This window comes from Euphorbia lathyris, chromosome 8 (assembly GCF_963576675.1).
Source record: "Euphorbia lathyris chromosome 8, ddEupLath1.1, whole genome shotgun sequence".
Classification (NCBI taxonomy): Eukaryota; Viridiplantae; Streptophyta; class Magnoliopsida; order Malpighiales; family Euphorbiaceae; genus Euphorbia; species Euphorbia lathyris.
In genome coordinates, this window is record NC_088917.1 from 75,672,691 (window position 1) to 75,685,516 (window position 12,826).

The 12,826-nt window shown below is 32.6% G+C and overlaps 1 protein-coding gene and 1 long non-coding RNA gene across 2 annotated transcripts; one reads left to right on the forward strand and one right to left on the reverse strand.

Moving 5' to 3' along the window:
* Positions 1-3,320: 3,320 nt before the first annotated feature.
* LOC136202517 (E3 ubiquitin-protein ligase ORTHRUS 2-like) lies at positions 3,321-8,935 on the forward strand. Its single transcript, XM_065993191.1, has 9 exons — positions 3,321-3,903; positions 4,765-5,297; positions 5,672-5,797; positions 6,677-6,776; positions 6,867-6,928; positions 7,003-7,105; positions 7,240-7,384; positions 7,474-7,688; positions 8,382-8,935. Exons 1-9 carry the CDS (start codon positions 3,457-3,459, stop codon positions 8,754-8,756), a joined length of 2,106 nt encoding a protein of 701 aa, XP_065849263.1. The 5' UTR covers positions 3,321-3,456; the 3' UTR covers positions 8,757-8,935.
* LOC136202518 (uncharacterized) lies at positions 7,254-8,386 on the reverse strand. The gene is made up of 2 exons (XR_010674472.1): positions 7,989-8,386; positions 7,254-7,906 (listed from the first exon to the last, which is right to left on the reverse strand). It is a non-coding gene; the product is annotated as an uncharacterized lncRNA (long non-coding RNA).
* Positions 8,936-12,826: the final 3,891 nt, after the last annotated feature.

The window sequence follows — 12,826 nt, forward strand, 5'->3', positions numbered from 1 at the left end:
AAGTAGACCTGTCCACGGGCCCGGGTACCTGCCCGGCCCGCACAGGCCTGTGTCCTTTGGGCCGGGCTTGGACAATGATAATTGATGTTAGGCCCAGTCCGGCCCAGGCCCGCTAAAGCCCGCCTATTATTTGAACGGGCTTGGGATTAATGCAAATAGCACGGGCCGGCCCGCCTACTAATATTAATTAATAATTTTTTTATATTTATATATTAAATATTTATTTTTAAGTATTAAAATTTATTTTTTATAATTAAAAAATTATATATATATGTTTAGATGGGTTTACATGGGCTGGGCTTGGGATTTGATTTTTAAGCCCGAGCCCGTCTAAATTACTAGTGGGCTGGGCTGGGCTTGGGCTGAGGACTTTTATACAAAAGCCCGTCTGGCCCGGCCTGAGCCCGGCCCAGCCCGACCCATGTCCAGGTCTAGTTATAAGCATGAAACTCATAAAATTCGCGGGAAAATCCAAGCAAATACCAATGAAACACATATATTTTTGTTCCTTATTATGCACCAATTGCATATCAGTTCGTTCGAAAAAAGGATTTAATGTTTTTTATAATTTAATAATAGAATTGGAGATTAATATTTATAAATTCGGTGAATTTTTTGTCCAATTCGTAGAAAAGTCAATATATGCTTTTATCGAGCCGAGCTTTTGTCGAGTCAAGCTTTTATTTGATATTCAATTTAGTTTTATCTTTAATAATATATTTATTATTGTTATTATTATTATCATTATTATTTTTGTATTATTATTATTATTATTATTATTAGTATAACCTTATTAATGTCCAATATTAACATTAAAATTATTTTAAAGTCTAATATCATCATTATTGTTAAGTTCGGTTAAGTTCAGTAGTATCCAATTAAATTCAGTAACATTCAGTTTAATATTCAGTATCATTCAGTTCAATTCAATTCAGTTTTTTTCAGCGATAAAGATTAGAATCTAACTCTCTTTCCGGTCGTTTTCAATGGAAAATTATTCTCTTCCTTTTATCAATACAATGTATTGTGCTTTTAGTAACCAAACATATCCTAAATGAGTCGAAAGAACATTTGTCAAGCATTAGGATTTGATAGGTGTCAAAAACTACCAATTATATGTATTATACAAATTATAAATTAAATTAATAAAAAAACTTACTATATAGGTAGTCAATCACTAACCCCATGGATTGTATTAACCTAATTGATAACCATTAGTCTAAAAAAGAAAACATACCGATAAAGAAAAAATAGTCATTTCAAGTATTCTGATCTATCAAAATTTTAAAAATTCAAATCACTCTTTCATTAGCCCGCCTTGATACATATTGATAAGGAAAAAATAGTCGTTTCAAGTATTCCGACCTGTCAAAATTTTAAAAATTCAAATCCCTATTTTCACTAGCCCGCCTCAATTTCTCAATTTATTTATTTTTTATTTCCCTCCGCTTGTTTGCCCATTAGTTAAAATTTTAAAAATTCAAATCCCTCTTTTCATTAGCCCGCCTCGATTTATTTATTTTTTATTTCCCGCCGCTTATTTGTCCAATAGTCGCCTCTCTCTCTTTCCTTTAAAATCCTAAAAACTGAATAAATTTTCTCTTACTACATCTCTACCTCTTATCATCATCACAACGGTATGATTTTGGTTCTCTTCCTTTTATGAGTTTTTCGTAATATGTTATTATTCGTAGATTTTCTCATCGGAGTGATTGTCTCAAGTGAGTTTCATTATAAGTTCTCAATCCAATGAATCTATATGTTATAATATTTAGTTAAAAGAACATATGTAAAATATTATATTTTAATATACGTGTCAAAAATCATCAATACGTGTTGCTTTTAGACCAATTAAATAAAGTACGTAATATATAAGTTTTAAATTAAATTGATATCTAAATTTTATTTTATAAAATTTTAGATTAAAAAAATATTATATGTTCTTTTCTTCAAAAAAATAAATAAATATTATATGTTTTTTTTTTTTTTGGAAAAAAAACATTATAAGTTCTCAATCCAATGAACTTATACATTACAATATTTAGTTAAAAAAACATATATAAAACATTATATTTTAATATATGGGTCAAAAATCACCAATACGTGTTTCTTTTAAACTAATTCAATAAAATACGTAATATGCAAGTTTTAGATTAAATTGATATCTAAAATTTATTTCATAAATATTTAAATTAAAAAAACATTATAAATTCTCAATCCAATGAACCTATACGTTACAATATTTAGTTAAAAGAACATATGTAAAGCATGATATTTTAATATACATGTCAAAAATCATCAATACGTGTTGCTTTTAGACTAATTCAATAAATGATGTAATATCTAAGTTTAAAATTAAATTGATATCTAAAAATTCAGATTAAAAAACATTATAAGTTCTCAATCCAATGAATCTATATGTTACAATATTTAGTTAAAAAAAAAATATATAAGCATTATATTTTAATATACGTGGAAAAAATCACTAACACATGTTTCTTTTAGATTAATTCAATAAAATACGTAATATGCAAGTTTTAAATTAAATTGATATCTAAAATTTTCTTTATAAAAATTTAGATTAAAAAAACATTATAAGTTCTCAATCCAATGAACCTATACATTACAATATTTAGTTAAAAAAAAACATACATAAAGCATTATATTTTAAAATACGTGTCAAAAATCACCAATATATATTGCTTTAGACCAATTCAATCAAATACATAATAGATTTTAAATTAAATTGATATCTAAAATTTAGATTAAAATAACATTATAAGTCTCAATCCAATGAACTTATATATAAAGCATTATATTTTAATATACGTGTCAAAAGTCACCTATACGTGTTGCTTTTAAACTAATTCAATGAAATACGTAATATTTAAATTTTAAATTAAATTGATATCTAAAATTTAGATTAAAAAAACATTATAAATTTCGATCCAATGAACCTATATATTACCATATTTAGTTAAAAAACATATTTAAAACATTATATTTTAATATATGTTAAAAATTATCAATACGTGTTGTTTTTACACTAATTCAATGAACTACGTAATATTTAAATTTTAAATTAAATTCATACCTAAAATTTATTTTATAAAAATTAAGATTCTCCATCCGATGAACCCATACGTTACAAAACTAATTGACATTTTTACCCTTTTATTAGGAGCAAAATTATTATAACGACAAAATATCTACGAGGATAAAATAGTCTTTTCGCTGGTCAAAATTTCAAAATCGAAATCCATCTTTCCTTAACCCGCCTCGATTTCTTTATTTATTTTTTATTTCCCTCCGTCAATTTGCCCATTCGTCGTGTCTCTCTCTCTCCTTAAAAACCCCCAAAAACCGAACGGATTTCTCTCTCTCTCTCTTTCATCATCATCATCACTCTTCACTTTCTTCTCTCTGTAACCTCTCTTATCCTGCGCACACTCGCAAATGGCGCACGATATCCAGCTTCCCTGCGACGGCGATGGTGTTTGCATGCGTTGCAAAGCGACGCCTGCTTCTGAAGAGACTCTTACCTGCAGCACGTGTGTTACTCCTTGGCACGTGTCTTGTTTGTCTTCCAGACCTGAAACCCTAGCTTCCACGCTCCAGTGGGAGTGTCCTGACTGTTCTGGCGATGCTTCCGCTGCTCCGGCCGATGTTGCGGTTTCCGGCGGCGGAAGTGAGTTGTTGGCTGCTATTAGGGAGATTGAGTCCGATAAGACGCTTACGGACAGGGAGAAGGCTAAAAAGAGACAGGATTTGATGAGTGGGAAGTCGGAGGCTGAAGATGAGAAGAAGAAAGGGAAGGAGAAGGGAGGGAACGATGTGTGGGATGTTCTTGATGAGAGTTTTAAGTGTTCTTTTTGCATGCAGCTGCCTGAGCGACCTGTTACTGTGAGTATATTTTGTTAGGTTATTCAGTTTTAGATATTTTTTGATGTTATAGGTTTTTGATGTTCTATTTATGTCTATCTATGCATTTTCTTTGTTTGGATTGATGTTCTATGTTGGGATTGATGTTCTATGTTGGATTTTATTGTTAGATTTCAGTTATAAATAACCTCAAGTTTCATGAGTTCTTTATAGTTCCATTGAAAGCCATAGTTACGGTTTCTACGAGTATTAATGACTTTTACTTGCTGTCGGCGTATAAGATTTTGGGGATCCGGCAGTTTCAATGCATAGTATTATAGTTCTTGACCAAATGTGTAACTGCTATTGGATTTATTGCCTCATACCTTAAATGCTAATATTTGCATTCCGTGATTTCTCTATGTATCTTCTACAGTTATTGCTCAACTCTTTAGCAACTATTTCCCCAATTTTATGTATTGGGGTGCATGAGATAGCGGGGCCTTGCTATCTTTTCTCTTCGCCTTCCTCTTCCATTTTTTTTTATGGATAAAACGTTTATTCTGTTACCATGTTATTATCATTTATGGAAATTTGTTAATTGTTATGGATTTTATAGTTATTGTGTTAATTTACTTCATCTGCAGCTGCCACTATGGTTGATCTGGATACATCAGAAATTAATTATTTGAATTATGTTGTCATTGGTGTTTTTAAGTTTATATGTTTGATCAATAGCTCACTGATTTTATAGTTATTGTGTTAATTTACTTCATCTGCATCTGCCACTATGGTAGATCTGGATACATCAGAAATTAATTATTTGAATTGTGTTGTCATTGGTGTTTTTAAGTTTATATATGTTTGATCAATATCTCACGGACATTGCTTTTGTTGTTTCAGACTCCATGTGGTCATAATTTCTGTCTGAAATGCTTTCAAAAGTGGGTTGGACAAAGGAAAAATACATGTGCAAAATGTCGCAGCATAATCCCTTCTAAAATGGCCAGTAACCCTCGTATTAATGCTAGCCTCGTGTCTGCTATTCGTATGGCGAAGTTGTCCAAATCATACGATTCTGGAGGCCCCCCAAAAGTTTACCATTTTGTGCAAAATCAGAACAAGCCAGATAAGGCATACACTACAGAACGTGCTAAAAAAACTGGTAAAGCCAATGCTTGTAGTGGGAAGATATTTGTCACTGTTCCATCTGATCATTTTGGACCTATACCTGCTGAAAATGATCCTGAGAGAAATCAGGGTGTGATGGTTGGGGAAAGTTGGGAGGATAGACTGGAATGCAGGCAATGGGGTGCACACTTTCCTCATGTTGCTGGAATTGCTGGACAATCTAACTATGGTGCACAGTCAGTGGCACTTTCAGGAGGCTATGTAGATGATGAAGATCATGGGGAATGGTTCTTGTATACTGGAAGGTTGATTTAATTGTTTCATAACAGTTCACTAATTTCCTACTTACTCTTAACCTTTTCTTTTGTCACAGTTGTCTTTGTCTCTCTTTGAGTTAGCATGTGTAGCTTCTTTACTCTGTGGTTGTTTATTGGAGGCATGCATTGTTTAGGTTGGAAAGTGTATTGTAAGAGTCAATATAACTTCATCTCCCTGTTCCAACCTTGAGAAGTTCATTGCATGCATGTCACCATATAGATTTATTTGTTTATATAATTATGAGTTTGTACTTCTTTCCATTTTTCCTGATGTGCAAGAGTTTTCGTCATCTATTTTTTTTTTAAATTTTTCATAACGTTGTGGTTTATGGTATTAACTCTTCTGTGCATATGGATGACAGCGGTGGTAGGGACCTTAGTGGTAACAAGCGGACAAACAAGGATCAGTCTTTCGACCAAAAGTTTGAGAAGAGCAACGAGGCTCTTCGAGTGAGTTGTAGAAAAGGCTATCCAGTTAGAGTTGTTAGGTAATGACAGGGTGGAAACTTCCGCATTTTGTCGTTTAGTTGCATAAGCTTTGTTATTTTCTTCCTTTGCATTGAGTTATTGGTACATTTAGATGCTAAGTATTTTCCTTATTTAGGAATAGACCTGAAAACTATCATCAAGTAATCTGAAAATAATATTATTCAGCTAACCAGAGAAGTCACTGATAGAATGTTAATATCATCTACTTGTAGCTTGAGCAGGATTCAATTTCATTTCTAGACCCAAACTTTCTCACAAAATTAGCCAACTATTTGGGCTGGCATTGGTTTATTTTAACTAAAGATGGTAAATATACTCATTAGTGGGACTCATTTGTGTTTACATGCTAATAAATGAACTCTGCTATCACATTGGCAGTGAATAATACATTTTTAAATAATCTATGGAAACTTAATTAACTGGATGATTTTTTCGTTTTTCTTTTAACCAAGTCAAATAATGACTTTGTTAAGGTTAGTGTTGCTAAAAGCACTCAACGTGCCTGAGCGAGTAAGGTGGGGTTGGGGCCCCACAAAACCCCTTGTCGAGGTACCTTCAGAGAGACACTTCCTTTTCTTTATTTTGTTTGTTTTTATGGAATATAAATTGTTATTAGATGTCTGACAATAAAATTTAATTTTGAGTTAAATCGTGGCAACATAACTTGCCTATGGCGGCATGTAGTGCCAGGCAATTTGTGGTCTCATTGCCTGAAGGGCGCCTAGCCCAGCAAAGTTGAGACTATTTGGCCAAATGGTCATTTTATGTGGCAATTTGAAGAGATGCGTAATCCCATTACTCACATTAAATCTTTATAGCTTGGTCATCTAGCTCTTCTTTTTTTAATGCTTTTTGTACTTGCATTTTGAAATGAGCAGGTCACACAAGGAGAAGCGTTCTTCATATGCACCTGATGGCGGGGTGCGCTATGATGGGGTTTACAGAATAGAAAAATGCTGGCGTAAAGTTGGAATTCAAGTAATACATTAACCAAATATCTGAACTGCTCATTATGTTTTTGCTTTTGCTCCTTGTCTTATGATGTAATTTATTAATTTTCCATATTAGGGTCACAAAGTCTGTCGTTATCTGTTTGTAAGATGTGACAACGAGCCTGCTCCTTGGACAAGGTTTGTCTTGACAATTTATTTTTCTTGTGGTCTCTCTCTTTCTATCTCCTGACGTTTTCCAACTTGGACCATAGTGATGAACAAGGAGATCGGCCTAGACCTCTGCCTGTGATAAAAGAGCTGGACAATGCAACTGATGTGACAGAGAGAAAGGAATCTCCATCTTGGGACTTTGATGTAAGTGGATCCATCCCTCAAGCTTAACTTTTTTTGTTCTTCAAATTGCCTTCTTGTTTATGATCAATTTGACATAATGTCGTCTTTGAACAATTCGATTCCGATCATGTTGAATTGTCTTGATTATTTCTTAGGAACAAGATGGACGCTGGAAGTGGAAAAAACCTCCCCCTCTCAGCCTTAAACCTGTTCATACCGACAATCCTGAGGACAGAAAAAGGTCAAGGAGTGTGATTAGAAAAGCACAAAATATGAATGTTCGAGAGAAGCTCTTGAAAGGTTGGTTTTAGGTCTGCAGAACTTTTCAACCTTGATAAAATTGTTTGCTTATTGCTGATTTGCAAATGTTTATGAACCTCAATCTGCAGAATTCAGTTGTCAAATCTGCCGGAAGGTGATGACTGAACCAGTCACAACACCTTGTGCTCATAATTTTTGCAAGTCTTGTTTGGAAGCTGCTTTCACTGGTAAGACTGCCATGAGAGAGAGAAGCAAAGGAGGACGGAGTCTTCGAGCACAAAAAAATATATTGCAGTGCCCACGTTGCCCAACAGACATATCTGATTTCCTTCAAGATCCCAAGGTATGATTTTTCATATGCAGTACTAGAGGTAATACCATTTCAATTAATACAAATTGGGTTTAGTTTACAAAACTTAAATACTGTTTTTGTCGCTGTCTGTCGAATTCAAACTCGAAACGTAAATACGCTGCTTTCTGTTTCTATCTTTTGTCGCTGTCTGTGGCAATCAAAATCGAAACGTAAATGCACTGCTTTCTGTTTCTATCATTTGTCGCCGTCTGTGGAAATCAAAATCGAAACGTAAATACAAAGATAGAAAGATAAAATGAGATTCTGTCTTTTAGTGGTACCTAAACTGACCTCGGTTGTGTGCGTAGGATGGTGCCTAGTTTTCATCGCCTCATGAACCGCCTAGCGCTTTCAACAGTAAACAAAGTTTTAGAACTGCTTAAATGCAGAAGAGGAAAGGAAAGCTAAAATTTGTGGAAATTTATAGTGATTTTAGAAAGTGAATGATAAAATGAGATTCTTTCTTTTAGTAGTACCTAAACTCACCTCAGTTGTGTGCGTAGGATGGTGCCTAGTTTTCATCGCCTCATGAGCGGCCTAGCGGTTTCAACAGTAAACAATTGTGTAAATTTATAGTGATTTTAGAAAGTGGGTTATAATTTTTCTGAATACTCTTCCGTCTGGCGATGCAGCGACTCAATCACTGATAACTGAAAATATTATAATTCTTTCTGTTATTATCAGGTTAACCGAGAAGTGATGGCGGTGATTGAGTCGCTCAACCGCCAGACGGATGAGCATACAGAAGCTGTGGATTCAGGTGAGGAAGAGGCGGATGGATCTGAGGAGACTCCTGCTGCAGAAATGGAAACTGAAGATAACAGTTCTGAAAAGGCTACCGGAAAGGAGGAACCTTCTGTTGTGGAGAAGCCAAAAAGGGCCTACAAGAAAAGGAAAGTAGATTTGGGGAGTTGCTCCGGGAAGATGGAGGAAGTAGCCGCTGCTGGAGTGAATAAGAAAATACACAGCAGGCTAACTCAGGAAACAACACTAGACGGAAATGATTCGCCGTCTAGTCCCCTGAATGTGCGATCGTCGGATGACGATTTAGAAGTTTGAAGAGAGGATGATGGTGTGAAGTTTTCAGAGGGCTGAATGCCATTTTTATAGGCACATTAGGAGCAACACTGCTCTGATTTTGTAATATTATAATGATGCTGCATATGTCACCTCAAGTACTGTAATTTCAAAAATTCACCCTTCTTTTTTCATCCTTCAGTCAATGTTTGTTACTTTTACTGTCAATCATTTTCAAATTTACCAAAATCATTTTACAAATTTAATAATAAATAATTAAAATAATAGGAAATTTCATAATAAAACAGCCTAAATTAAACTGATGGTAGTTTCAAAATGTGACATAAACCTCAGTCAATTTTGCATTTATTGACATCATAACGTTTTATAAAAATAAACGGTAATAAAATGGCTGATGACTGTATTTTATTTATTCTATTTAAAAATATAATCATATTTATGTATATAATTAGATTAATATAAATAATAGAAAATATAAAATATCTACGGGCAGTTAGATGGTTAAATATGGTAACAAGTTCAGTAATGCAGATATGTTTCATTAATGCAGATATAAAATAAGATTCATTGAGAAAGTTTACTTTTAATAATTAAAAAGGGCCAATTACAATAAACTTTATTAACTGATTTATAGTAAAATAAAATTACAACAAACAAAATTTATAATAAAATCTGAGAATTTAAAGATGAAATTTCAAAACATATGTATATATATTTGAAATAAATATTAAAAATATTCTTATATTTACACTTGTTGAACAATAAAAAAAATCAAACTATTTCATGGATAAAATATTTTTTGAAATTGTAAAATTTGGATTTTTTATTATTATTTCTGAACCAATTAATGGTGTAAATGTGAGGAGAAAATAAAAAGTTTGTGTTTAATTTAGAGCATTTCCAAGAGACTCCTAGAACATTTTAAATGTAAGCAACTTTTAAACACATCATTAAAAAATATAATATTTTATTTTTGCTCTCATTCCCATCATTTTTTGTCAATTTTTTTTAAAAAAAAATGCTTCGATGTAAAGCAACTCTAAAAATTATCATTAGAGCATCTCCAATAGAAGGTGCCAAAAAGAGTGCCAGCTGATATGACATCAGGTTTGACAACTTTTAAAGGGTGCACACTATTGGAGTGATGGTGGGTGCGAAGGAAAGTTGCTAATTTTTGGCAACCTCTTGGCAACCTTATTTAATTATTTTTTAATATACTCTCCTAGAAATAATAAATTTGGAACATTTTATTTATAATAAAATAATAATTTGTAGGATTATAATGACAACTTTTCAAGCAACCTCTATTGGAGCATTTTTTTAAATTAAAGTTGCCAAAAATGATGTGGATGAAAGAGACAGTAAAATACTATATTCTATTAAGTTTTGGCACTCTTTTAGGGACCTCTATTGGAGATGCTCTTATGGTCCCACAAAGTATATAATTTATTTTAATCATAAATATTATCATGAAATTGCACAAATAGAGTAAGAGTGCTAAAGAATATCTCCAATGCAAGGTGCTTGAAAGAATGCTTGATGAGATTGAGGGTGCTTAAAAGTGCGCCTTACATTGGAGTAACAAATGTTGCTTAAATGATTATGGCAATGTTGCCAATTTTTGGCACCCATTTGGCACTCTTACTTTTTTTTGTTAATATAAAAAATGATTTAGTTGTCTATTGTTGGTAGAATTCTATGCCAATATTTATAATTAAAGTAAATTATATATAAAATAATTATTCGTGAGACCATACTATTAAGTGTTAGACTATCACACACCTATAGTTGGTTTTAAAAACCTATCACACACCTATAATTGGTTTTTAAAACCTATTACACACTTATAGTTCGTTCATTCGGACCTCCTACACATAAAATCATTGATCTTTCGTTTTTAACGAACAAGGTGGTATACGTGTTACAGAAAAAAAGAAAAGCGCGTGAGTTCGTTCGGTATGCCACCTCATCCATCAAAGACAAAAGATCAACGATTTTGTGTGTAAGAGGTCTGAATGAGCCAACTATAGGTGTATCATAGGTTTTTAAAACCAACTATAGGTGTGTGATATGTTATTTTAAAAGTTAAGGATGTCATTAGGCAAAACTTGCCAAATTTAGGTGTATATATATGCATTAAGCTTTTTTTTTAATATAAAAAGTTGTCTACTATTAGTGGAATTTTATAGTAATATCTATAATAAAAATAAATTATATATAAAATAATGATTTTTGGGATCACAGTGACAACTTTTAGAGTTGTAAGGTAATGTGAATGAAAGAGAAAATAAAATAATATATTTTGAAATCATGTGTTAAGTTTTGACAACTTTGAAGGGTGCTTGCATTGAAGATACTTTAAAAGGGTGTCAAAAATTGACAACATTGCCTTTAGAAGTTAAGCAACCATTGTTACTTCAATGCAAGACACTCTTCCAAGCACCCTCCACCTCATCAAACACTCTTCCAAGCACCCTCCATTGGAGATGCTTTTAGTGTATTCTTTAAAAATAGGGATAAGATACAAAAATACCCCTAACATTTACACCTATAGAAACAATTTTACCCCTAACGTATAAAATGGTACAATTTTATCCTTAACTCTGACAACTAAGAGCAATTTAAACCCTAATATTGACAAGTTGGGCCAATTGGAGAAATTATTCATTATCTTATCTTCTCGGTTATGAATCTTATCATCTACACTTCACATGTGCGTCATTTTATCACTTATTAGTAACAGATCACAAACATATGATTAAACATGAAAAAAGATATATACTATATTTTTTATGACTTGGACAAAAAATTCAAATATTTCGCCGAATTTAAAAATATAAATCTCCAATTCTATTATTAAATCGAAAAAATATGAAATCTTTTATGCTATTAGTACTGAATAAGTAACAAAATATCTATGTTTTATAATAATATCTGAAATTGATTTAACTTGCCAACATTAGGGTAAAATTGCTTCTGGCTGCGAATGTTAGGGGTAAAATTGAATCATTTTAGACGTTAATGGTAAAATTGCTCTTAGGTATTACCGTGAGGGGTGTTTTTACACATTATCCCATGAATATAATACAAATAACCGACTCTTAGTGATTTAAGAGTGAATACGACATATCATATCCAACAATACTCTTCATATTCACTCATTATTTATTGTTTGATCGTTAAAATTATTAATTATTGTTATAGTTACCAATAGTGAGAGGCGATAGACTACATAATAATAATAAATTATTAATAAAAAAAAATGAACTAGGGAGACACTACGAGGTGGAGAGAGACTCTATTGATAGAGATGATGGAGAGACTTTTAGTGATTTGAGGAGCCACTAAGAGGCTGTTAGAGCTGATTTTTAACGCTCCCTCCTCAAATTTTAACTTAAAGTCAAACTGAGAGGTTGTTGAAGATGCTTTTAGCCATAAAAAATGGAACTTGACGTATCTACGTTTGTGGAATGACGCCAATTTAGCATCAAGTTCCATTACCATGACTAAATTGGTACAATATCATAAACATTGACTAAATTAATATTATTTTGTACATTGTGGCTAAATTGATGTTTCCCTAAAAAAATTGAGACCATTTTGATACCTTATCCCTATTTTTTTTATACATTGTTTCTTAAGTTGCAAAAATATCTCTAACATTGACACTCAATAGTATTTTTTCCTAATTTTATAAACATATCTATAATGTTTGTAACTTTGACCAAATTTACCCGAACTACAATTATACACTATGTAATCACGAATCTTGTTATCTCCACCCCCACACTTATGTTATGTTATCACTTGTAGATGTATAGACAATGAGGGGCCTGGGGTGTTTTACTTGTCGCCAGAATATTGAGGTTGAGGCTTAAGATCGCCACTGATAACTATGAGTAACAAATTAGAGACACGTGATTTTTGTGTGTGTGTGTGTGTGTGCACATCTTTGTAGGGATGGGAACAATAATGTACGTGCGGGTATCCGATACTATCCGTACCCTGTATAAAAGGGTATGAGTTAAAACCATTACCCGTGATGGGTATGGGAATACCCCTTAGGGTCCTCGGTACTCATTACCCTTCAT

Excerpts from the sequence above, each read along its gene's own strand:
- LOC136202517 (XM_065993191.1), top strand. The coding sequence starts at position 3,457 with ATGGCGCACGATATCCAGCTTCCCTGCGACGGCGATGGTGTTTGCATG. Across the intron at positions 3,904-4,764 it reads TGCCTGAGCGACCTGTTACT|ACTCCATGTGGTCATAATTT; the intron begins GTGAGTATATTT and ends TTGTTGTTTCAG. Across the intron at positions 5,298-5,671 it reads TGGTTCTTGTATACTGGAAG|CGGTGGTAGGGACCTTAGTG; the intron begins GTTGATTTAATT and ends TATGGATGACAG.